This window comes from Aotus nancymaae, unplaced genomic scaffold (genome assembly GCF_030222135.1).
Source record: "Aotus nancymaae isolate 86718 unplaced genomic scaffold, 86718_ANA_hifiasm-v0.15.2.pri h1tg000021l, whole genome shotgun sequence".
In the NCBI taxonomy this organism is placed as follows: Eukaryota; Metazoa; Chordata; class Mammalia; order Primates; family Aotidae; genus Aotus; species Aotus nancymaae.
In genome coordinates this window covers 11,604,542-11,630,354 of record NW_026988433.1, presented here as the reverse complement: position 1 = coordinate 11,630,354, position 25,813 = coordinate 11,604,542, and the positions used below count along the sequence as shown (strand labels likewise).

The 25,813-nt window shown below is 42.9% G+C and overlaps 1 protein-coding gene across 1 annotated transcript; it reads left to right on the top strand.

The window, feature by feature from the left end:
- The first annotated feature begins 354 nt into the window (after positions 1-354).
- Positions 355-25,813, top strand: RNF34 (ring finger protein 34). The gene is made up of 6 exons (XM_012468933.3): positions 355-462; positions 17,045-17,263; positions 18,762-19,169; positions 21,538-21,630; positions 21,873-22,074; positions 24,841-25,813. The coding sequence occupies exons 1-6, from the start codon at positions 457-459 to the stop codon at positions 25,029-25,031; spliced, it is 1,119 nt and encodes a 372-aa protein (XP_012324356.1). The 5' UTR covers positions 355-456; the 3' UTR covers positions 25,032-25,813.

Genomic DNA, 25,813 nt, shown 5'->3' with positions numbered 1-25,813 from the left:
TCACCACGGCCCTTCCCGCCCTTCCCTTCCCGGAAACTTGACCACCCAGCCCAGAAAAATGCAGCAGCTTCCTCAGCGGACGCTGTCTCCTATTTCAGACACCCAAGCGAGGAACCCTCCCGCCACGCCCAGACCCTCCGGTCTCCGCTCCGGGCGGAAAGAAGTCCTCCCACTCCCACCAGGAGGAAACGCCAGAGGCCCCGCCCCATCCCTGTCGCTTCATTGGCTCTGGTGACCGGCCCCCCGAAAGTAGGCTTCCAATTGGTCGTCTTGGCCGCCGCTCTGCGCTCTTAACGGGGCACGCGGCGAGCGTGACCGCGCCCCTTACGTCCAGACGCTCGGTCGCCTCGCGAGGCTCCGTAATCGCTGCCCAGAGGGACGGAGGTCGGCAGTTGGAGGAGCTGCTATGGTGCTGAGTCCCGTGGCAGAGCCGGCCGAGCCGAGGCGGTTGCGGCCATGAAGGTGAGGAGTCAGTGGAGCCGGCCAGAGCCTCCTCGCCAGTCTTGTCTAGCCAGGGCATCCGAAGCTCCTCCTTTCCTTCCGCCTTAACGGTTAGCCAGCCGGCGTCTCGGAGAGTTGCGCTGAGGGGGGTCGCCCGCCTGACTTCAGGGTTCCCGACTGGCCCAAGGCAGGCTCCCAGACTCTCTCGAACTCTTCTAGTGTCCCCCACGTCAGCGAGCCGAGCGGTGGGGAGAAGCCGGGAGCCCCGGCGTTCTCGCCGTGTGGGCCCCTCTCTGCGCCGGGCCCTGAGCGCCTCCTCGTCCAGGGCTCGCCTCAGCCTCTGTCCCTTGGCGCCCGGCGTGCCCTCTCTCGCCCCGAGTCCTTGAACTAACCCAAGTATGGGAGACATCATGGGACGAACGAGAACAGAAGGGGTGCAGGGGGTGGTGAGGCCGGGGCCAGGCTAACGGGCTAGAGAACTCTCAGGGCGGGGATGCCACCGCGAAGGGGTGCTTCGTAGGCTGCACGTCGGGGCCGCGACCTAGAGCTGGCTGGATGTGCCTCCGTCTCCCCTAGGTAAACGCAGCAAGGAATTTGGCAGCTTGAGTTCTCCAAGGTGGGAGTGAGAGCGTGGGAGCGTCACTGATGAGAAGTTGAAGAAAAGGGGGAAGGGGAGCGGGGGTTCCGGCCTGCTGCTGGGAGATGATTCTCAACCCTATCACTGAGAGTTCCGAAGAGCTCTGTGTACAGCAGTCAGTTCAGGTGTTGATTCATTTGCCGAACTCAAACCAAGTGGGATGAGTCATAAGGTGATGATACTTTCAGACCTAGACGATTTCGTTAATCTCAGTGCAGAGGTGTGCTGGGGTGGGTAATCTAGCAGGTGAGCTGCTAGATTAACGGTTATCTCCGTAAAGCGTCCAAGAAATTCAAAATACAGCTCCACCCCTTAGGAAGGAGTTTGCCATTCAAAAGAAGAGTTATTTGCAAGTAATCATATTACAAGGCAGAAGGCTATAGGTATCAAAGGGGGGGCAAAACAGGAGCAAGAAATACTTCTGGCTCCAGAAAAAAAGGAATATTTTTGGAATAGGTAACTTTTGAACTGTGCCTTGAAGTATGAGGATATTGCCAAAGCTTACTTTTAGCTTTCCAATTTTTAGTTATAACATATTATTCCAGCTTGGAATATATATTAAAATATCTAGGAGTAGCTTTATTTCCTAAAAATCACCCCCTGCTGTGTTAAGATAAAAAAACAAAGCAGGGATCCTTATATATAATGCCTCGAAGAAGGTCAATATCTTTATTAATATTAAATTTGTAGCCCATGAAGGAATTAGCTATCGAAGGAAAGAAATACGGACAGGTCCAGTGTTGAAATTTTTAAACAAGTTCATTGAAAACAGACGTGTTTTTTGAATTGAAGTGGAAGGTACTACTTTCTAAGTTGAAATTTTAGAAACAAAGTTGGGTGGCAATTGAAATTGTAGAAAAGATACATATTTTCAGAAGAAAAATGCAGACCTGTGCAAGATGACAGTTATATTTTTTTAATTTTAATTTTTTGAGACCGAGTTTCGCTCTTGTTACCCAGGCTGGAGTGCAATGGTGCGGTCTCGGCTCACCACAACCTCCGCCTCCTGGGTTCAGGCAATTCTCCTGCCTCAGCCTCCTGAGTAGCCGGGATTACAGGCACGCGCCACCATGCCCAGCTAATTTTTTGTATTTTTAGTAGAGACGGGGTTTCACCATGTTGACCGGGATGGTCTTGATCTCTTGACCTCGTGATCCACCCGCCTCAGCCTCCCAAAGTGCTGGGATTACAGGCGTGAGCCACCGCGCCCGGCTAGATGACAGTTATAAATGTTGCTTTTGTTTTTGTGATACTGGATTCATACCATTTAGGATTTGGGCTGTTAAATGTTTGTTATTTAACTTAATGTTGATTTATAGTGTAATTGTTTAATTGTGGGTATGCTCATCTGTAGATTTCTGGGCAGAGACAGTGTGATTCCTGAAGTCATGGAATGCTAATGTGAATGCTCATGTAAGGAAATACTTCTTTTTGTGGGATTAAAATTACATTAAAAGCTAAGCAAATATACCTGGCCTGTAATCTCAGCATTTTGGGAGGCCAAGGCGGATGGATCACTTAAGGTCAGGAGTTCAAGACCAACCTGGCCAACGTGGGGAAATCCTGTCTCTGTTAAAGATTATTTTAAAAAGAAAAAAAAAAAAGCTAAGCAGTTACACCAAAGATGTCAAACAAAAACAAAAAATAAACATAAAAACTAAGCTATTGTATAGATAATACATTTCCACTCAAACCTGGAGCAGCTGGTTTTAGTATATGTGTGGAAATGGGTTTTTACTTTCTCCCTTTGGTGTTGTGTTTTGTTCGGTTTAGGAACTGATGTTTTGAAATAGGTTTTACCTCTCAGACTCAGGTAACTTTTTAATCTTACAGTAACATCTAATTAACTTCCCATAAGGGATTTTAAAACATTAAAATTGGTGCCCTGTGTTAATTTGATTTAATCCTCCTTCCTGTTTTTCCTTATTTATATTGATCTTACCCTTAATTGTGCTAATCTCATTTGTTCTTCCAAGCTCAAAATGACATATCAAGGAGAAAGTAATCTACTCAATATAATTCCTTTTCTTTTTTTTTTTCTCTGAAAGGTGGGGGATTGGTGCTAAGGATCAAGTATACTGTTTTAAAAAAGAAAACAAAACCCAAGCATGAGGAAGATAACATTTATGATCTATAGCACATATTATTGTAATAATCTATCAGTTTGGCCAAGACTTGCCTAAAAGTGTTAGATTTTAGAGTTCATCATTGTTTTTGCAAGCTGCTTAATGTCCAAATGATCTTAGAAAATAATTTAGGATGTAGAATTTCTTCCTTTTTGGTATATGGTTGGATATTTGGTCACTGAGAAAGCAGAGTTAGGTCCCTGCATATTGTATTTCAGTTGAAGCAGCAGTTTTGATAATAAATCCTTTCACATTCTAAGGAGCTGATATTTCTCCGATGGCTCTGACTTAAGATAAAGATTTTGCTTTTTTATCAACTGCTTTTTCTACTTTGCTTGTTTTTTTTGTTTTGTTTTTTTTTTGAGATGGAGTCTTGCTCTGTCACCCAGGCTGGAGTGTAGTGGCGCGATCTCGGTTCACCGCAACCTCCAACTCCCAGGTTCAGGCAGTTCTCGTGCCTCAGCCTCCTAAGTAGCTGGGATTACAGGCGCCTGCCACCACGCCCAGCTAGTTTTTGAATTTTTAGTAGAGACAGGGTTTCACCCTCTTGGCCATGCTGGTCTCGAACTTCTGACCTCTTGATCCACCTGCCTCGGCCTCCCAAAGTGCTGGGATTACAGGTGTGAGCCACTGCATCTGGCCTGTCATTTAATCTTCATAGAAACCACCATAGTTTTTCTGATTCTTCATTCTAGTCTAGCTGGTTAATATTACATTTAATGGAATCATTAAAAGAGATCACATCCTGATGTAGTTTAGGATTGAAAATTTGTAGTAAACTTGTGAATTCTTTAAATTGAGCATTTCGAAGTATTTTCTCCCACAGGGATTCTAAAACATTAGATTATACACACACACACAAGCAGAGACAGCTGAACCTTGAAGCCATTTGAAAATCCTGGCACTGTGCCAGAAAGAGAGCTGGACTACTGCTCTTGCAAAGAAACAGAACACCTTCCCTTTTGCTTTTGTTAGCTTAAATGATGTTGCATGGGCTTATATTGTTTGAATCTGACTGAGGAACCTGAGAGAGTCCTTCTAACCTTGTTGGCTGTAAAGTGTCAGTTCTACTCTTATGCAGATTATTTAGGTTTGTGTTCTTTTCCCTTCCATTTGCTTCTTCCCCTTTACTCCTACAGAGCAGAGGGGGCTGCTTATTTTTCGGGAGGGAAGAGTATGGGAGGAACACTGTCAGTGTCTGCTACTGGAGGAAAAAAGGGACTTGAATATTGAGTTTCAGTGAAGGAACTGACATGCTTGGCTCAGTACTTTCTGGGACCTTCTCACATCTGTTTTCCTGTAGTGAAGATGGAGTTCTGGTCTCCACTCAACTAGATGGTAAGCTGCTTTGGTTAGCTGTATATTTTCCAGACTGCTTAGTTGGCTACAGAGCTAAGATCCTGTTCTCCAGTTGATGCTATCAGTAAAAACAAACGTTTTAATTTCCATTTGTCTGTCTTTTTTTTTTTTTTCTTTTTGAAGCAGGGCCTTGCTCTGTCACCTAGGCTGGAGTGCAGTGGTGCAATCTCTGCTCACTACAACCTCCACCTCCCGGGTTGAAGCGATTCTCCTGCCTCAGCCTTCCTAGTAGCTGGGATTACAGGCACCCGCCACCATGCCTGCCTAATTTTTGTATTTTTAGTAGAGATGGGGTTTCACCATGTTGGTGAGGCCTATCTTGAACTCCTGACCTCAGATGATCCTCCTGCCTTGGGCTCCCAAAGTCCTGGGATTATAGGCATGAGCCACTGGGCCCAACCTCTGTCTTATTTCTTAATTAGCTGCAAATTGGATGTGGACAAATTTGCAGCTAATTAAGCTGCAAATTGTTACTGGCTCCTTAAAATCTTAGTACACTGTCTTTGAAGAAAAGAGGAGAACTGGCGTTGGATAGCAGAATGACATGAGGGTGTCTAGGTGTCTGAGGCGGTCCAGGCAGGTTTTAGAATTTCTTCTTATGGGGCTTGTAATTTTTTTTTTTTTTTGAGACAGAGTCTTGCTCTGTCGCCCAGGCTGGAGTTCAGTGGCGTGATCTCATCTCACTGCAACCTCTGACTCCTGGTTCAAGTGATTCTGGTGCCTTAGCCTCCCGAGTGGCTGGGACTACAGGCATGCACCACCATGCCCAACTAATGTTTTGTATTTTAGTAGAGATAGGGTTTCACCATGTTGTCCAGGCTGGTCTCTAGCTCCCAAGCTCAGGCGATCCACCTGCCTCAGCCTCCCAATGTGCTAGGATTACAGGCGTGAGCCACCACACCCGGCTGCCTCGTGTAAGTTTTTAATACAGTACCTGGTTTTTAACTGATAGAAGCCAGGCAGACCATGGTCCCATGACTGCTCTATTGAGAACAGCTTTGGCTTAAGAGAGTAGGTAGGAAAGAGATTAGACTATCAAGAACAAGTCGTTTATTTTTAGTAATCATCGATAGCTAGAAAATAAACTGCAAACACGGGTAAATTCCCTGAGCTTGGAGTTTGTGCCAGGCATGGGCAGACAGTTCCTCACTCTCTTATTCTCTGTGTTGTTTTAAACTATATTCATGGTCAAGAGAGGAAATTTAGCTGTCTTCACAGATTACTGTTCTTTTCTTTCAATATAATTTCAACTTTTATTTTAGATTCAGGGGTACATGTACAGGTTTGTTACATGGGTATGTTGAGTTATGCAATTTGGGGTAGAACTGGTCCCGTCAGCAGGTAGTGAACACAGTACCCAGTAGTTAGTTTTTCAGCCCTTGTCTCCTTCCTCCTTGCCTTCCCTTCCCCTCAGATTATTGTTCTTTGGTTTTTTTTTTTTTTTTCTGTTTTTCTTGATTATTGTTCTTTCTAACCTCTTAGAAAAAGGGTTATACTTCTTAGATACCACTTGGATTTGTGTGGTATAGCCCATGGAGTTTTGCTGGCAACTAAGGTCCCAAAGTAGGTCATAGAAGCCCAGATCATGGCTTGCATTTTCAAAGTTCCAGGCTTTTCAGAGATTTGGGTTTGGGCTTTATTCATGGAGCAGCAATCGTAGGGATCCGCCCCCCGCCAATGAACAAATAATGGATGGTGATCCTTATATAAGGATAAACCACTTTGGAATTGAAGTAGAGCAACAGCTTAGTGAATTGACTGCAAATTCAGAAGCCAAAGGGTTAACCCTAGTATACTGTCAGAAGCCAAAGGGGTATGCCTAGTATTCAACAGCCCCATGAATTGACTGCAGATTCAGAAGCCAAAGGGCTACGCCTAGTATGCTGTCTTTCTAGGAATTGGGTTCACTCAAAATCCAGGAGGAAATCAAGTGGTGTGTAGAAAATGTTTTCATCTCACCATCAATATGGAAGCAATGAGTGAATAAAAAGAAAAATAGGGAGAGAGATCCAAGATGGCTGATGATTAGCAGCTCGGGCACGTACCTCCCAGTGAAAGCGCAAAGAACGAGAGGACGCCACACTTTCAGACGAATATTAGTTGCTCACGGACCAGGAGATTCCCAGCAGAGGAGCTCCACGGGTCGCCAGGGCGACTCTTGTGGCCGGCGTGGCGGTTTTGCTGGTGCCTTAGCACGCCAGTTCTTGGTGCAGAGTCCGGAGATTCCGGGCAGAAAAGCACCATCAATCTTAACACCGCTGTTTTGGCCGGCTCAGTGGATTGCTCAGATTTCGGCGCAGGGAATCAACAAGTTGGACGTCAGAGACCCAGTTAGAAAGTCGGTAATTATAAAGACGACAGACGGACAAATATATAATGAAGGGAAGAAACCAGCGTAAAAAGGTAGAGAATACTCAAAATCAGAATGCCTCTCCCTCTACAGGGGATTGCAATTCCTCATCAGTAACGGAACAAGGCTTAATAGATTACACGTGTGTTCCAATAACAGAAGCAGGTTTCAAAACGTGGGTGATAAGAAACTTCTGTGAATTAAAAGAACTTGTTCTAACCCAATGCAAAGAAACTAAGAACCTTGAAAAAAGGTTTGACGAAGTGTTAACGAGAATGGACAATTTAGAGAAGAATATAAGTGAATTGATGGAGCTGAAAAACACAACACGAGAACTTCGCGAAGCATGCACAAGTTTAAACAGTCGAATTGATCAAGCAGAAGAAAGGATATCAGAAGTCGAGGACCAGCTCAGTGAAATGAAACGACAAGACAAGAATGCAGAAAAAAGGATGAAAAGGAATGAGCAAAGTCTTCAGGAAATATGGGACTATGTGAAAAGACCTAATTTACGTTTGATAGGTGTACCTGAATGTGATGAAGAGAATGAATCCAAGTTGGAAAATACTCTTCACGATATCATTCAGGAAAATTTCCCCAACCTGGCAAGGCAGGGTAATATTCAACTCCAGGTAATACAGAGAACACCACAAAGATATTCTTCAAGAAGACCAACCCCAAGGCACATAATCGCCAGATTTATTAGGGTTGAAATGAAGGAGAAAATACTAAGGGCAGCCAGAGAGAAAGGTCAGGTTACCCATAAAGGGAAACCTATCAGACTTACAGCAGATCTCTCAGCAGAAACCCTACAAGCCAGAAAAGAGTGGGGACCAATATTTAACATCCTTAAAGAAAAGAACTTTCAACCCAGAATTTCCTATCCAGCCAAACTAAGCTTTATGAGCGAAGGAAAAATTAAATCTTTTGCGAACAAACAAGTACTTAGAGAGTTCACCACCACCAGGCCTGCTTTACAAGAGCTTCTGAAAGAAGCACTATACATATAAAGGAACAACCAATATTAGCCTTTCCAAAAATATATCAAAAAGCAAAGAACTTCAACACAATAAAAAATTTACATCAACTAATGGGCAAAACAGCCAGCTAGCATCAAACGCCGGTATTAAACTTATATATATTTTAATTGGATAAAAAGCCAAAACCCATCGGTATGCTGCATCCGGGCCCATCTTACATGCAACAATACACAAAGACTCAGAGAGAAGGAGGAGGATTTACCAATCAAACAGAGAGTAAAAATAAACTAATAAACAAAAAGCAGGAGATGCCATTCTCGCCTCTGATAAAGTAGACTTTAAAGCAACAAAGATCAAAAGAGGTGAGGAATGACATTACATAATGGCAAAAGGATCAATGCAACAAGAAGAGCTAATGATTCTATAGATCAACGAGATAGAAAATTAACAAGGATATTCAGAACTTGAACTCAGACCCAGAACAAGTAAACTTAATAAACATTTATAGAACTCTCCACTTCAAATACACAAAACATACATTACCACCTCACACCTATTCCAAAGGTGACTATATAATTGGAAGTAAATCACTCCTCAGTAATCGCATAGCATTTCATAGGTTTAAATTAAATATTGGTTGGCTGTTTGTTTGTTATCTTCTTCCCTTATTCCTTCCTGACTACATCATTAAGTATAATTATCAGTATAAAAGAGGTTTTCAATACCCATTACTAAATTGCATTCTAGCCTGGGCAAGAAAGCAATACTCCCATTCTCTCTCCCTCTTTCTTTTCCTTCTCCCTCCTCCCCATTCTCTCTCTCTCTTTCTCTTCCTTTTTCCTCCTTCCTATTCTCTCTCTCTCTTTCTCTTTTAAAAAAAAAAAAAAATTATTTGGGACAGTGATAAGGTTTGGGTACAAAAAAAAAAAAAAAAAAAAAAAAAAAAAAATAAAGGAATACAGGCTAACTTAACTGGAGGAAGATCTTAAAGTATAGGGAAGACAGAAATGGAATGGGAAAGAACATGAACTTAGGTCTCTAAAGCTTTTAAAAGAAGCGTGCAAAAGAGGGATCCTTCTCACGCCTGTAATCCTAGCACTTTGGGAGGCCAAAGCAGGTTGATCACCTGAGGTCAGGAGTTTGAGAGCAGCCTGGCCAATATGGCAAAACCCTATCTCTACTAAAAATACAAAAAATTAGCTGGGCGTGGTGGCGGGCACCTGTAATCCCAGCTACTTGGGAGGCTGAGGTCTCTTGAACCCAGGAGGTGGAGGTTGCAGTGAGCCAAGATTGCACCCCTGCTCTCCAGCCTGGGTAACAAGAGTAAAACTCTTATCTCAAAAAAAAAGTCAATAAAAATAAATATAAAATAAAAACCAGAAAATGTGGACAGATTTAAGAGGGGAAAGATTGGTATAGAACACTTCAAACACTATTAGGTGAGTGTCAGGGTGACAGTTGTAGGTAGAGATGCCTCTGCCCTGAGGGGACATGCAGAATAAATTTCTGAAATTTATGAGAGTACAGGAGGATGAAACATACTAAAGGAGAGCCAGGTAGATGGAGTCCAAGCTTGGAAGGGTTTATCTTCTGGATGGATTCTTCAGCTTGGAGGTGAAGAAGGACAAAAATACTTTGAACAGTGGATGCTTGTGATAGACCCAGAAATCACTGACTTTCTCCTAATACTGGGGGATTTCACACAAGAATATGTGCAGAGGAGTTAAGTTGGGAAATAAAAGTTTGGGCCCAGAGGAAAAGAGCAAATAAAATGAAGGAGAGCAAAAGTTACAGACCAATATGTGGTAAAAAGGAAAGGGATTCATTTAAGAATCAGATTACAACTCAGCTGACCCTTTTTTTTTTTTTTTTCCGAGATGGAGTCTTGCTCAGTTGCCCGGGCTGGAGTGCACTGGTGCAGTGGTGTGATCTCGGCTCACTGCAATCTCTGCCTCCTGAGTTCAAGCGATTCTCCTGCCTTGGCCTCTCGAGTAGCTGGGACCCCAGGCATGCACAACCATGCCTGGATAATTTTTGTAATTTTAGTAGAGGGGGTTTTACCATGTTGACCAGGCTGGTCTCAAACTCCTGACCTCAGGTGATCTGCCAACCTTGGCCTCCCAAAGTGCTGGAATTAAAGGCATAAGCCACAATGCCCGGCCAAAACTGAGCTGACCCTTTCTTAAAGGATTGGGTGAAACCAAAGTGGAATATGAAATACTATCTATCCCACTACAGAAAAACATGTAGACAAGTCTTGGGGAGCATATGGCTGAGGCATTAGTTCCAGAACTCTAGGGGTGTCACAGGCTTCCAGAGTAACCATGGCCCTTTCCACTCAGGAATCTGTGGAGGGTGATATTCTAGCTGAAACAGTGTAGGCAGGAAGAAGACATCTTCCCTTTGAGCAGGTCCGAAGCTTTTAACCTGGCCTATATATCAGAATTACTCTGAGAGTTTTCAAAAAAAGATTCTGGTGCCCAGGCTATGCCACAGACCAGTGAAATCAGAATCTCTGGGGCTGGGACCCCAGGCATCAGTATTTTTAAAGACTTTCCCGGTGAGTCCAACATGCAGCCAAGGCTGAAAACCACTCTCTTATTAAGGGCAGTTTCACAACCCTAGGCAATTTCTTAACAAGAGTTACTGACAGCAGCTACCAAGGTACAATGAAGGGCAAGCAGGGATGGGTGTTTCCTGGCACCTCAGTGCTGAATGAATGTAAAGAAATTATGCTGGGATGCCAGGAAACATGGGGCTTAAAGAGGAAATGGAAATTAAAGTTTTCAAATATGCTGGGTGGGAAAGAAAAGTACTTCAGGCCGGGCGCGGTGGCTCACACCTGTAATCCCAGCACTTTGGGAGGCTGAGGTGGGTGGATCATGAGGTCAAGAGATAAGACCATCCTGGTCAACATGGTGAAACCCTGTCTCTACTAAAAATAGAAAAATTAGCTGGACGTGGTGGCGCATGCCTGTAATCCCAGCTACTCGGGAGGCTGAGGCAGGAGAATCGCTTGAACCCAGGAGGTGGAGGTTGCAGTGAGCCAAGATCATGCCACTGCACTCCAGCCTGCGATACAGTGAGACTCTGTCTCAAAAACAGAAAAGAAAAGTACTTCAAATAAACTAGTGACAGGGACTTCCCCTGCTTCAAATTTCTGAACTATCCAGAAGGCTGGAGTGTTGCAAATGCTTCTCTCAGAGAGGATAGTGTAAGTGGATTTGCCCTTCAATATGATATGAAGGGTATTCTCTCATTAGGTCATGCTCTCACTGGAAGATTTTGCCCAAATTTAAGTTCACAGATCTTAATGAGGCTGCAATCTGAATTTTTCAGCATTGCTTCTTTCCTTTCCATTCCTATAGTATTGGGCTAACAGTACTATAGGAATGACAAAATGGAACTGAGTTGTACTGAATATTGTGTTATAGCAACATTTTGCCTGGGACACTTTGGAGGTTGGCTAGTGCTTGTTTCTTTTTGTTTGTTTTTGAGATAGAGTCTCGCTCTGTCTCCAGGCTGTAGTGCAGTGGCGCTATCTCGGCTCACTGTAGCCTCTGCCGCCCAGGTTCAAGCAATTCTCCTGCCTCAGCCTCCTGAGTAGCTGGGGCTACAGGTGCGTGCCGCCACACCCAGATAATTTTTTTGTATTTTTAGTAGAGATGGGGTTTCACTGTGTTGGCCAGGATGGTCTTGATCTCCTGACCTCGTGATCTGCCCGCCTCAGCCTCCCAACGTGCTGGGATTACAGGCATGAGCCACTACTCCCAGCCTGTTTGTTTGTTTTTGAGACAGGGTCTTGCACCCAGGCTGGAATGTGGTGGCGTAACCATGGCTTACCATAACCTTGACCTCCCAGGCTCAAGCGATCCTTTTGCCCTGGCTCCTGAGTAGTTGGGACCACAGACACCTACCACCACACCCGGATAATCTTTTTTTTTTTTTTTAAACACACCTGACAGCAATAATTTAAGTGAGACACACCTGGCTAATTTTATTTTTTGTAGAGATGGAGTCTCCCTGTGTTGCCTAGGCTTGTCTTGAACTCCTGGCCTCAGACAATCCTCCCACCTTGGCCTCCTAAAGTGCTGGGATTACAGGTGTGAGCCACCATTCCTGGCCTGCTTTTTTAATTTTTATTTTATAATGAATGGCTGAATTAAATATTTTTCTTCATTTGCTTTCTGGGGAATGAAGAGGAAATTCCCTTCCTTGTATAGAAACATGAGGAATGGGACAAAATTGTGCTCCTCCCAAATTGGTTTCTACACAGATTCCATCTGCTTTCCCAAAATAAGTCCTTTTTTCCCTTTACCAGAGCTGTGTAGTTGAAAAAAAAGTTTTCAGCCTAGAATTTTAATGCTCCTACTCATTAACATGGTTTGAAAAATTGTATCCTTCCCTAATTCATTGTAAAACTACCCCTGTGATAGACAGGTCAAAATTTCTGACAGTGCTGCTTTTAAAAGGGAGTATCATTTGAGATTTTTGGTCTTCTTCACCAAGAAAACACAATTTGAACTTTCTGAGTAGCATGCAAAATTTCAATAATGTTACACTGCCTGTGAAGAGATAATAGGAATTTTTTACACAGTTATTTGTCAGTCATGATGGTGGAATGCAGCAGGAGAAAGAAGTTTTTGTCAATGAGGAACTTTCACTGTAGTCCAGGAGGCAACATCAGACAAGAATTAGAAGCGGGGATAAAAGCTGAGAGAGCTGTCGGTTTAGTAGCTAAATTAGTAAGAAGCTAAAGCTTTGAAAACTGTACTTCTGTCAACTCCTGGAATGAAGACAAATTTATCCTGGGAGTACTTTCTGCAGTTGAGGTATTTTTTCCCCAAAAAATGTTACATGCAAACTCAATTTTTTAAAATAAAGTTTTCCCAGTTGTTTTAAGACTGCTTACTCTAAGAACCATAGATGAATCCTTTACTTAAAACAACACTAACTTTATTATTATTATTATTGAAACTCTGTTTCAATAATAATTCTAATTTAAGGGTTAATTTAAATTTACTAAGAGTTAAAGTTAATTAAATTTAACTTAGTGAATCCAGATTTTCATGCTTTTTTTTTGGCGGAGGGGGCAGAATTTCACTCTGTTGCCCAGGCTGGAGTACAGTGGCATGATCTCAGCTCACTGCCACCTCTGCCTCCCGGGTTGAAGCGATTCTCCTGCCTTAGCTTCCAAGTAGTTGGGATTACAGGCGTCTGCCAATACGCCCAGCTAATTTTTTTGTGTATTTTTAGTAGAGATAGCGTTTTGTCATGTTGGCAAGGATGTTCTTTTTTTTTTTTTTTTTTTTGAGACGGAGTTTCGCTCTTGTTACCCAGGCTGGAGTGCAATGGCACGATCTTGGCTCACCGCAACCTCCGCCTCCTGGGTTCAGGCAATTCTCCTGCCTCAGCCGCCTGAGTAGCTGGGATTACAGGCACGCGCCACCATGACCAGCTAATTTTTTGTATTTTTAGTAGAGACGGGGTTTCACCATGTTGACCAGGATGGTCTCGGTCTCGACCTCGTGATCCACCCGCCTCGGCCTCCCAAAGTGCTGGGATTACAGGCTTGAGCCACCGCGCCCGGCCGGCAAGGATGTTCTTAAACTTCTGACCTCAGGTGATCCACCTGCCTCTTCCTCCTAAAGTGCTAGGATTACAGGCTTGAGGCACTGTGCCCGGCCAGATTTTTATGCTTTTGAGCACACCATGGCTGTAGAGTCTTAAAGGTATATAATCACTTAAAGGTATGGATTGTTAATTATAATTTTACCTGACTGTTTTTTTTTTTGTTTTGAGACAGAGTTTCGCTCTTTCGCCCAGGCTGGAGTGCAGTGGCGCTATCTCGGCTCACTGCAACTTCTGCCTTCCGGTTTCAAGCAATTCTCCTGCCTCAGCCTTCCAAGTCGTTGGGATTATAGGTGCCTGCCACCACACCTGGCTAACTTTTTTATTTTTAGTAGTGATGGGGTTTCACCATGTTGGCCAGGCTGGTTGAACTGCTGACCTGGTCATCTGCCTGCCTCGGCCTCCCACAGTGCTGAGATTACAGGTGTGAGCCACCGCACCCGACTTTACCTGATTTTTAAAGGCATCACTATTTCTTGAGAATTATAGGGTGTGAAGACTTACAATATTGAAATCATTGGCTCTGATACTTCAGACTGTTTGTTTGAACCTTGTGGTTTCTTCTTTACCTTCTCCTTTCTTTATTACTTTCAATATTACTTCTGGGTAATAGCAGGAACAGCATTATCCTTCTGTTGCATTCCAAATTGCCTTTTGCCTTTTAAGGTTGAAGGCTTTTTATTTGTTTTTTGTTTTAAGAGCTTGCTGGACAAACAGTAAATGTTTGACAGAATCAGATAATAAAATAAATGGAACTGTATTATTATGTGCTGCCATTTTAACTAATACCTCAGCTATCTAGACTTCCATTACCTATCACATTATCTAGATTCTAGAATATGCTTGAGAATTAGGACAAGGGGCAAAAGCCTATTCATTCTAAACACTGTAGCTTTTATTTTAAGCATGGGAAAATGCCTTTGGCCCTCACTGAAAATTTATTCTTTTATGTATACTTGTAACAAGCTTGGTTATCAGGTTTCTGAGACTGCAGTAAAAAAGGAGACAGGTTACTCTGGGCAGGTATAGTGATAGCCGTGGTGGCTCAAAGAGAGGGAAGAGACAAGGAAAAAAACCACAAAAAGCAATACGTTAGTTCTGGGCCATTTATTGGCGTGGCAAATAGTCCTTACTCCTTGGAAGGTCATCATGGTTATCAAGTCATTAAAAATTATGTTTAGTATCTTCAGTTTGAAGAGGTAAGATAAGAAAATATGTTACTGTTGTTTTTGTTTTTTGACACGGACTCTTGCTCTGTCACCCAGGATGGAGTGTAGTGACATGATCTTGGCTTACTGCAACCTCTGCCTCCCAAGTTCAAGTGATTTTTGTGCCTCAGCCTCCCAAGTAGCTGGAATTACAAGTGTGTGCCACCACTCCTGGCTAATTTTTGTATTTTTAGTAGAAACTGGGTTTCGCCATGTTGTCCAGGCTGATCTTGAACTCCTGACCTCAAGTGATCCGCCCACCTCAACCTCCCAAAGTGCTAGCCACTGTGCCCAGCCTTTTTTTTTTTTTTTGGAGACAGTACCAGTATTGCTCTGTCACCCAGGCTGGAGTGCAATGGTACAATCATGGCTCACTGCAGCCTTGACCTCCTGGGCTCAAGCGATCTTCCCACCTCAGCCTCCTGAATAGTTGAGAGTATAGGCACAAGCTACCACGCCTGGCTATTTTTAAAATTTTTTTATTTTTGTAGAGGTGGGGTCTCACTATGTTATTCAGGTTGGTTTCGATCTCCTGGGCTCATGTTATCTTTCTGCCTGTGCCTCCCAAAGTGCTGGGATTACAGCTGTGAGCCATTGCACCCAGCCAAGAAATACTTTCCTTAATATCAACTTAATATATTCTTTTTTTTTTTTGAGACGGAGTTTCGCTCTTGTTACCCAGGCTGGAGTGCAATGGTGTGATCTCGACTCACCGCAACCTCCGCCTCCTGGGTTCAAGCAATTCTCCTGCCTTAGCCTTCTGAGTAGCTGGGACTACAGGCATGCGCCACCATGCCCAGCTAATTTTTGTATTTTTAGTAGAGACGGGGTTTCACCATGTTGACCAGGATGGTCTCGATCTCTTGACCTCGTGATCCACACCCCTCGGCCTCCCAAAGTGCTGGGATTATAGGCGTAAGCCACCGCGCCCGGCCCAACTTAATATATTCTTTATAAAGAATTTGGAAAATAGAGAAAAATTTCAGAGAAAATAAATTATACATGATACATTTTTTTTTTTTTTTTTTTTTTTTTTTGAGACGGAGTCTCGCTCTTGTTACCCAGGCTGGAGTGCAATGGCGCGATCTCGGCTCACCGCAACCTCCGCCTCCTGGGTTCAGGCAATTCTCCTGCCTCAGCCTCCTGAGTAGCTGGGATTACAGGCACGCGCCACCGTGCCCAGCTAATTTTTTTTTTTTTGTATTAATAGAGACGGGGTTTCACAATGTTGACCAGAATGGTCTCGATCTCTCGACCTCGTGATCCACCCGCCTCGGCCTCCCAAAGTGCTGGGATTACAGGCTTGAGCCACCGCGCCCGGCCTACATGATACATTAAAATCTATTCTGGTTTGTCTACAACTTCAGTTTAAAAAAATAATAATAAAATCTAGAGAGTGTTTCAGCTGGTGTTTTGATGTTTTCCCAGTCATTAAAAAACATATTTACGTATGTCATAGTATATTATACCTAGTTACAAATGGGAAAACAGAGGTTTAAAGAAATGAAGCAATTTAAATTTATGGTCCTGGTGTAATGGCTTACACCCATAATCCCAGCACTTTGGGAGGCCAAGGTGGGCGGATCACTTGAGGCCAGGAGTTTGAGACCAACCTGGAAAACATGGTGAAACCCCATCTCTTCTAAAAATAAATTAGCCAAGTATGGTGGTGGGTACCTGTAATCCCAGCTACTTGGGATTGCTTGAACCCAGGAGGCAGAGGTTGCAGTGAGCTGAGATCGTGCTCCAGCCTGGGTAACAGAGCTAGACTGTCTTTAAAGAGATAAATAAAGTTATGTTATTTCTGTTAAATAATTGCTGAGAAAATCTGCTTTAGACTGTAGAACTATGTGGTGTCTAGTGCAATGGCCACCAGCCTAAAGTTGCCAGGTAAAATACAGGGTGCCTGGGAAATTTGAATTTCAGATGAAAAATGACGAATTTTTAGTATATGCATATCCCAAATATAGTGCAGGACAGACTTTTGTCCGGCCTTTTTTTTTTTCTTAATGCATGTGTACATGAATCTGTTTTAGGTGAGTATGAAGGTTTTTCTGTTTGGTAAAATTTGGATCATGTTCTTTTCCTTTTGTTTAACAAGAGATTATGGGTATTGCCAATGCCAGATATTCTTTAGAAATACCAGAAAATTACTTATTTCCAAATGGCTTGAAATTTCAGTGCCCAGAGGAATACAGTAATCTCAAAGTTATTTAGGGCAAACTTACCTCTCTAGAATAGCATTCCCTGAGGATTCTAGAGAGTCCAGATTCCACTTAGCTTTAAACTGTGGGATTTGTGTTCCTTTTTAGGCGGGTGCCACGTCTATGTGGGCTTCATGCTGTGGGCTGCTGAATGAAGTCATGGGAACTGGAGCTGTCAGGGGCCAGCAGTCAGGATTTGCAGGAGCCACCGGTCCATTCAGATTTACACCAAACCCTGATTTTTCCACCTATCCACCAGCAGCTACGGAAGGGCCCAACATAGTTTGCAAAGCCTGTGGACTTTCATTTTCAGTCTTTAGAAAGAAGGTGAGTTGGATGAAATGTTACATAACAAGACACATGAGTCAGAATTCTTGATTTTAGGTTATTTTGAATGGCTAGTGAATTTTCATTTCTGTTTATTAAAATATCAAAAGCTGGCCGGGCGCGGTGGTCACTCCTCTAATCCTAGCACTTTGGGAGGCCGAGGTGGGTGGATTACCTGAGGTCAGGAGTTTAAGACCAGCCTAGCCATCATGGTGAAACCCCATCTTTAAAAGATAAATAAATAAAGTAAAAAAAATAAAATATCAAAAGCTTAGTTCCATTAGCCATTTTCCATCTAGAAAAATGCTTAATTGGAAGGATTATGTTACTGCTCAAGTTTTCTGACTAGACATTATTTCTCATGTTCAGGCATCCTTTCTCCTGAACCTGTTGGTATCATTTTATTCATGATGATGCTTATTTCCTAAAGCAGGAAATTTATTAGTCTGTAGTTTTGTTTAGAAATGACTTACTGTAACTGATTCAAGTTTCAAAAAAGTGTCCCTTACCTTAACTTTCAAATGAAGAAATGAATTCAGTAAATTAACTCCTCTTGAGATTCAACATAAAATACATAAGCTAACAGTTGTTTTCACTAAGGTAGAAAGTCATTCAGAGAACCATCATATTACTAGGCCTCCTTGCTCTCTTTGATCATCAGTTTAGTCTTAAGGAAAAAAAAAATGTTAGCTTGTGAGAACAATGCATCGAGCAGAAACGACCACATCTTAGTGCCCTCTGAGCTTCTCTAGTAGCATGGTTTTGATTGTGATGAGGCTGTGTAGTTTACAGATTACTGTATTAGTGGGGTTCTGTATTTTCTGGGATTGACCTTGAGAGCTCAGTTACCATTCTCTTTCCATCTCAGTCTGTGTTATGCTTTTTGTCTTTTGCTCTTTAAATGGGGGAAATTGTTCATGTAGGAAAAGACCAGGAAAAGTGTTTGTGATTATACTTTCTGCTTCATGTGGTTCAAGCTCTGTTTTGTTAATTACATGTTTATACCATGGGGTGGAAAGGTTTTAATTCATTAACACAAGAGTGTGTTTTTTTTTGTTTGTTTGTTTGTTTTTCTTTTTTTTGAGATGGAGTTTTGCTCTTGTTACCCAGGCTGGAGTGCAATGGCGCGATCTCGGCTCACCTCAACCTCCACTTCCTGGGTTCAGGCAATTCTCCTGCCTCAGCCTCCTGAGTAGCTGGGATTACAGGCACGCGCCACCATGACCAGCTAATTTTTTGTATTTTTAGTAGAGACGGGGTTTCACCATGTTGACCAGAAGAGTGTGTTTTTTTTAAGTGCTATATTAGAACTTCTGTGAATCCAAACTGCCTTGGCAATGACTATTTTGATTTTCATGAAAATGCCTGTGGAAATAGTCTAGTGCCACTGGGGACTTCGTTAAGAACTAGAATTAAATTTTAATAGAAGGCAGAAAAAAAATTCATGTTTTCATAATGGTTCATATCTTGCTATCATTAAATGCTTTTCTTTTTTCAGCATGTGTGCTGTGACTGCAAGAAGGATTTTTGCTCTGTTTGTTCAGTCTTACAAGAAAATCTCCGTAGATGTTCTACTTGTCACTTATTACAAGAAACAGCCTTTCAGCGCCCTCAGTTAATGCGACTGAAGGTGAAGGATCTACGGCAGTATCTCATTCTGAGAAATATACCCATAGATACTTGTCGTGAAAAAGAAGACTTGGTAGATTTAGTACTGTGCCATCATGGACTAGGCTCTGAGGACGACATGGACACAAGCAGTCTGAATTCTTCAAGGTCCCAGACTTCTAGCTTTTTTACACATTCATTTTTTTCAAACTATACAGCCCCCTCTGGTACTATGTCTTCATTTCAGGGAGAGCTTATGGATGGAGACCAGACATTCAGATCTGGAGTGCCGGCACAGGTACGAGGGGGTAACTAATTACACCCAGGGCCTGGCATGCTTACTCTTGGCCATATATGGTGGGGCCTTTAGTGCTTGATGGCTTCTGATAAACTTCAAAGTCATATGCTGGAGCAGAGCTTCCACATCCAGCTGAACTCTGCACTTAGAGGCTGTTCTGATGTGTAGTCTCAGTGCTGAGGTGCTAGGTGGCTCAAAGTCTGCTGTCTGAAAGATCCCAAAATAGCTCATCAGTCTCTTGGCCTTAGTTACCTTAGTTTCTCTGTCTTGTATAGTTAGACACTAACTGTTGAAGAAATGGCTGTGAAATAGTAGCACATACACATTTGTAGGGTAGGGCTGTTAGTACAAGTGTCAGGGACCATGGAAACAATAAGTAGTATAAGTTAGCCTAATGCCCGTTTGCCTTGCTACAGTGAAATTGTTCTAATTCAGTTAGTGAAAGAGCCATCTGAATTACAGAAAACATGTAGTTATTTACTAATTGTAATTAATAATATTGTCCCAATGAAGTCCTTGGGCATCCTGATTGAATAACATGTAAGGGTTTGTAATTAATATTTACTTGTACCTGAGTGATTCTAAAATGCTGAAAGAAATGTTTTCAACAAATTTTTTCACATTTAATTTTCTTCTCTGAAGAAGGGGGTTATTAAAAGCGGAGGAAAGCTGGATGCGGTGGTATGAGCCTGCAGTCTGTTACTTGGGAGGCTGACGCAGGAGGATTGCTTTAGTTCAAGAGTGCGAGGCTGTAGGTGTACCATAATCGTACCTGTGAATAGCCACTGTACCCCAGCCTGGGCAACATAGCAAGACTGTCTTTTCTTTTTTGTTTTCTTCGAGATAGAGTCTTACTCTTACCTACGCTGGAGTGAAGTGGTGCAGTCTCACCTCACTGCAACCTGTGCTCCGCCAGGTTCAAGCAATTCTCCTGCTTCAGCCTCCTGAGTAGCTAGTATTACAGGAGCTCTTTTAGCTAGGATTATGCCCAGCTAATTTTTGTATTTTTAGTAGAGATGGGGTTTCACCATGTTGGTCAGGCTGGTCTCAAACTCCTGACCTCAGGTGATCCATCCACCTCGGCCTAAGTGCTAGGATTACAGGCATGAGCCACTGCACCTGGCCAAGACTGTCTTTTAATTAGTAAATGAATAAATGCAGAGGAAAATTTGGTCTAATTGCCTTCTAAATGTAGTCCTGTGCCCTCTAATAATATTTTTGTCAATGATAGACCACATACATGACAGTGGTCCTGTAAGATTATAATATTGTATTTTTACTGTACTTTTTTTGTGTTTAGATATGTTTAGATGCACAAATGCTTATTACTGTATTGTAGCTGCCTACAGTATTCAGTACAGTAACATGATATACGGGGTCTGTAGCCAGCTATGCCCTATAGCCTAAGAGTGTAGCAGGCTGTACCATCTAGGTTTGTGGAAGTACTGTGTGATGTGTGCACAATGACAAAATTGCTAAATGACACATTTCTCAATGTGTCGCAGTCGTCAAGCAACACATACTGTAGTCTAAATTAGCTAAGTCCAAGCAAGGAGTTTTGCTCTCCCAAATGAGAATTGGCATATTTATGCTGCAAACATAAGGCACACCTGACTCACATACCCCTTTTGGGTATACACCACCATTTGGGTGGTGTGGATTGTTGGATGCCATAATATGGTGCCTGGGAATTAGTGGGGTGGAATATTTGAAATTGGGAACTGACCTAGCTTATTGTAGAACTGTTGTCAAAATATGGTCAAAAGAAACTATGTGAAAAGAAGGTACATAAACACATATTGAAGAGATTTGTTTTTCCTCAAGAGTTCTGATTGTTGAGAAATTTTGAAAACTAGAATTAGCCTCAGCCATCAATGAAGAAGTCTAGAAAGCCTTCAGTGGAATTAGATTGTCTAAGGAGGCTGTGGTAGGACTGAGGTCTTTCAAATCAGATCCCCCTGATGCTTGGGCTGACCTGTCAGAGCTTTAGCTTTTTTTCTCTCTGCCTCATACAGGCTTCAGTTAAACTAGCCACTTGTGGTACTTTGATAATGACACAGTGCCATCCCATATCCTTAATGGCTTTGGCACTCCATTATGGGACATTCCTCAGGAAGTTAATACTCTGGTTAGATTTTATAACTTTACACACAGGAATTTGTGTTTTGAGCTAACTTTCTGGAAGGTAGGTTCTTCATGCAGTCTTGCAGGGCCTAACTCTTCGGAAGGGGCAGCAGCATTCAGAATCCAAAGATGTGGATTATGCCAGCTTTCACATCATCATGGGGAGCATCGATGGAAAAAGGTTTTCTCTAGTGATGAATATGGATTGATTCCTGACCTAATCAGATACGTTGTGTAAGTGTAGGTACAAAGTGAAATCACTTCAGCAAACACAGATGATGATGACGATGATGATGAGGATGACGACGATGAAGAAGACGACAACGCGGATGATCGGGTGAGGCAAACTATAAAATTTGGTTTCCCTGACATGTCACCCTGATAGGGAGGGAGGGGGCCCTGTGAACTTCCTCTAGATTAGTACAGATGTTTTCTTGTGGTTTGAAAGTAGGACAGTATACTAAAACACTTCTAGGACTGCTGAGATGGCTGGGAGAATATTCAGGGCCAGTGATGAGTTTAGGGTGACGGGGGTCTGGACTTGTGGGTCCAGGGATAATGGATGCTCTGTGGTTTCAGACCCCTGGGCTCTCCAAGGAGAGAGTGAGAGCTTCGCTGTCTGACTTGTCAAGCCTTGATGATGTGGAAGGGATGAGCGTGCGCCAGCTGAAGGAAATTCTGGCTCGGAATTTTGTCAACTATTCTGGCTGTTGTGAAAAATGGGAACTGATAGAGAAAGTAAACCGGTTATACAAAGAGAATGAAGAAAACCAAAAGTCCTGTAGGTTTATCTTTTAATTTTTTTCCATATAGTATTTTTCCTTAGGCTTTTAAAAACGGTTTCTGTCACAAGTCAAATTTATTTTTGAGAAAGCTGTGTACCTTTTTACTGAGTATCAGTTACGTGAGCCTGTTTATAGACCTGTAAAGTAGTAATTTCATTATGTGCTGTTCATGATGGCTTGAGACCACCAATACCAAGTGAGTTAGAAAATTATTCAATTTGGGCTGGGTGTGGTGGCTCACGCATGTAATCCTAGCACTTTGGGAGGCCGAGGTGGGTGGATCACGAGGTCAGGAGATCAAGACCATCCTGGCCAACACGATGAAACCCCGTCTCTACTAAAATACAAAAAACTAGCTGGGTGTGGTGGTGTGCGCCTGTGGTCCCAGCTGCTCAGGAGGCTGAGGCAGGGGAATCGCTTGAAGCCAGAGGCAGAGGTTGCAGTGAGCCGAGATCGTACCACTGCACTTCAGCCTGACGACAGAGACTCCTTCTCAAAAAAAAAAAAAAAAAAAATTATTCAATTTGGTTCTTCTTACTATTTGTTAGAACCCTAATTAAATTCCTTGTCTCTGTAAAAATGCTTATTTTCTCACTAATGCCTTTGGCCAGCCAGTACCTTGATTCTCTCAACTGTAACTTTTAAATCTAACAGTAGGAGGAAATTCCCTATACCCCAGATGTTACATAGTTCTTAGCATCAACTATTTGTAGATTTCTGTGTAAGTCACAAAAAGCTGAGGTTAAGAACTTCTGAACTAGGCTGGGCATGGTGGCTCACACCTGTAATTCTAGGACTTTGGGAGACTGAGGTGGAAGGACCACTTGAGCCCAGGAGTTTGAGACCAGCCTGGGCAACATAGAGAGATCCTATCTCTACAAAAAAAACAAAACAAACAAACAAAAAACCCTGGTGTGGTAGCACCAGCCTGTGGTCCCAGCTCCTTGGGAGGCTGAGGTGGGAGGATTGCTTGAGCGTGCAGTGAGCATGGTCATACCACTGCACCTCAGCCTGGGTGACAGAGCAAGACTATCTCCAAACCAAAAAAAAAACAGAAGAAAAACTTCTGAACTATGTATTGATGAAATTTAGCACAGAAATTGTCTCTCAGCTGGTAACATGATCAAGCCACAGAGCATTTATGGACAAGAAAAAAATACTGTGTTTATTTTTTTTCAATTTAAAAAAATAATATATGTACTTAATATTTTTAAATTGAGACAGGGTCTCACTATGTTGCCCAGACTAGTGCTGAACTAGGCGTGGGCCACCATCCCTGGCCCTCAGTGGTGTTCAGACTAACAGATCTTATGATCCTATCTAGCTTAAATAGCACTCCCATCATTAACTTTTATCATCTTTTCTTCTTTAAAAGCTGGTTATAATATAGCATTTGTTGATGAACAGGTTTATTCCCAAAATATGCACAAATTATTTTGGCACACCTACTTCTAAGATGTCACAATGGTAGATGCAGGAATCTTCATCAGCCAGTGGCTGCTGGCTGGGACCACTCCCACCCTTAAGTAGTTTATGGTGTAGGAGGCCATGACAGCATGGTTTCCAGTGTCTTTCTTCATTAACTCACTGCTTAATCTAACCCTAGTTCAATCTCTGGTTTGGGTGGAACATACATTTTGTTTTGAGCACAGCTGGCATCTTTCCTAACTTGACTGGCTCCAAGTCACTGATACCAAGATTGTTCCCATATCCCTGACAAGACGCTGGCTCCTCTGCTTTCCTTAGTTCTAAAGAGTGGAAAGAACCCTCCACACAGAAGGGAAGACCAAGGCCCACTCTGATTTCATCTTGAGTTGCTTATTGTCTTCTCTGTTGACTTACCTGCCATCTCATCCCATAGATCCTTTCTCCCCAGGTCCACACAAGGGTAGTCATAGGCCATGAACTAAGACCCTAAATCACAAGAATCTCTTGACATGAATGGCAGTGAAACATTTCTCTTAAATCTAGAGACTACTGACCTTTCAAGCTTGAATTCCTGTTCTGTTCCAACTATTCATGATTCCCTTTGATCTCCTCTGACTTGTAGAAAGGGAGGCACCCAAATCCATAGCCATACGGCCAAATGTCAGGCTGGGGTTAACCTTTTTAACTTATTCATCATCTTTCTTATTCACAGACTGGATTTTCTCAGATGTAAATGTGGGCCAAGAGCCAGGATGGCCCATCTCCTTCAAGTTAGACTTTAGCAGGGCCAGGAACATGATGGCTTGAGATGCTTCTAAGGCTAGAGTGGGAAGGATGCACAGTTATTCTTAACTTTGCTATGTAGGGAGCTAAGGCTCTTTTTCCTACTGAGTTGAGGCTCTGGAGACTGTGATGTTCCCAGGGATACAAAGCTGGGGCAGCTGAGTTGAAATTCCAGTAGCATCCTGACTCCAAAGCCCATGTGCAGAAGACCAGCTGAGGGTTTATTTTTCTAGTTACAGAAGTAATATATCCCTATCACAAACATCTTGAATTCGACAAAGATATAAAATAGAAATACATAGCTAACATTTGTTGGGCACTTCAAGCATTTTATTTACAAAACCCCAAGGTATAGCTTTTATCATTGCCGTTTCTAGTGGAGAGAACCAAAGTGCAGAGAAGTTGGGATTACTTCTTGTATAATACAAGGGTAGTATTGAGCCTGCAGTGGTCACTCAGCAGGTGGCTGCCCAGCTTCAGACTGGGAGGACGGCTGGCTGGCCGGCTGGCCATGCCAGAGGCTGAGGCCTGAGCTCTCTGTTGCCTTTCAGATGGCGAGCGGCTGCAGCTGCAGGATGAGGAAGACGACAGCCTGTGTCGCATCTGCATGGATGCCGTCATCGACTGTGTCCTGCTGGAGTGCGGGCACATGGTTACCTGCACCAAGTGTGGCAAGCGCATGAGTGAGTGTCCCATCTGCCGGCAGTATGTGGTGCGAGCCGTGCACGTGTTCAAGTCCTAAAACTGAGGCTTCCCTCAACAGGACAGTCACCCCCAAACTTGACCCCAAACATTTCAATGCACAGAAGGGACTAGAAAGTTACTGTTCAAAGGCTGAAGCTATTTTTAAAAATCATTTTCACTACTAAGTGGGGACAGAAAGATCCATACTGAGTTGTGGAAACCTTGGTCCATGCCGTGAGCCTGTCTGCCTGTGGACACATGAGCTTCCTGGGCTCATCTGGGCTTTATCACCCGTCCCATGAACACTCATTGAAGTCAGCCTGTTTGCACCATGTGGGCATCAGCTACTGCTGTCTTTGGAGGACAGTTATCCTGTTCTCTTATTTCCCCTTCATCCTATTTTTAACTTAAACTGCTCAGATGTTTGAAACTTCTGTCCTCTTTGGATGAGATCAGTGTCCACAAGTGGCCGACATGGAACATGCTGAGCAGGGGCGCCTCTGAATGTTCACTTTATTAGTCATGTATATTTTAAATGCTAACTAACATTTGATGAATGTAAGTTTCCACATTGTTGCTGTTTCTGCATTTAAACATAATTGGGAACAACTGACATTCTATAGTCGACTGCCAGGGCCTTAGACTACACATGTCCATTTTTGTTCAGGTATAGCTTTTTATAGCAAGGGCTGCATCTAGCTTCTTTTATTAGAAGTGTGTGTGCTAAATTCTTTATTAATGTGTAATCAGTTTACACCGTTTTGTATAGTGAAGGTGTATTTTCAGTGCTACCCGCTAGCTGATTTTAACCTTAGGAATAAAATTAGTTTTAAAAGCTGT

Coding starts and splice junctions, on each gene's coding strand:
- RNF34 (XM_012468933.3), top strand. Junction 21,631..21,872: donor ACGACAACGCGGATGATCGG/GTGAGGCAAACT, acceptor CTGTGGTTTCAG/ACCCCTGGGCTCTCCAAGGA. Junction 22,075..24,840: donor TGAAGAAAACCAAAAGTCCT/GTAGGTTTATCT, acceptor GTTGCCTTTCAG/ATGGCGAGCGGCTGCAGCTG.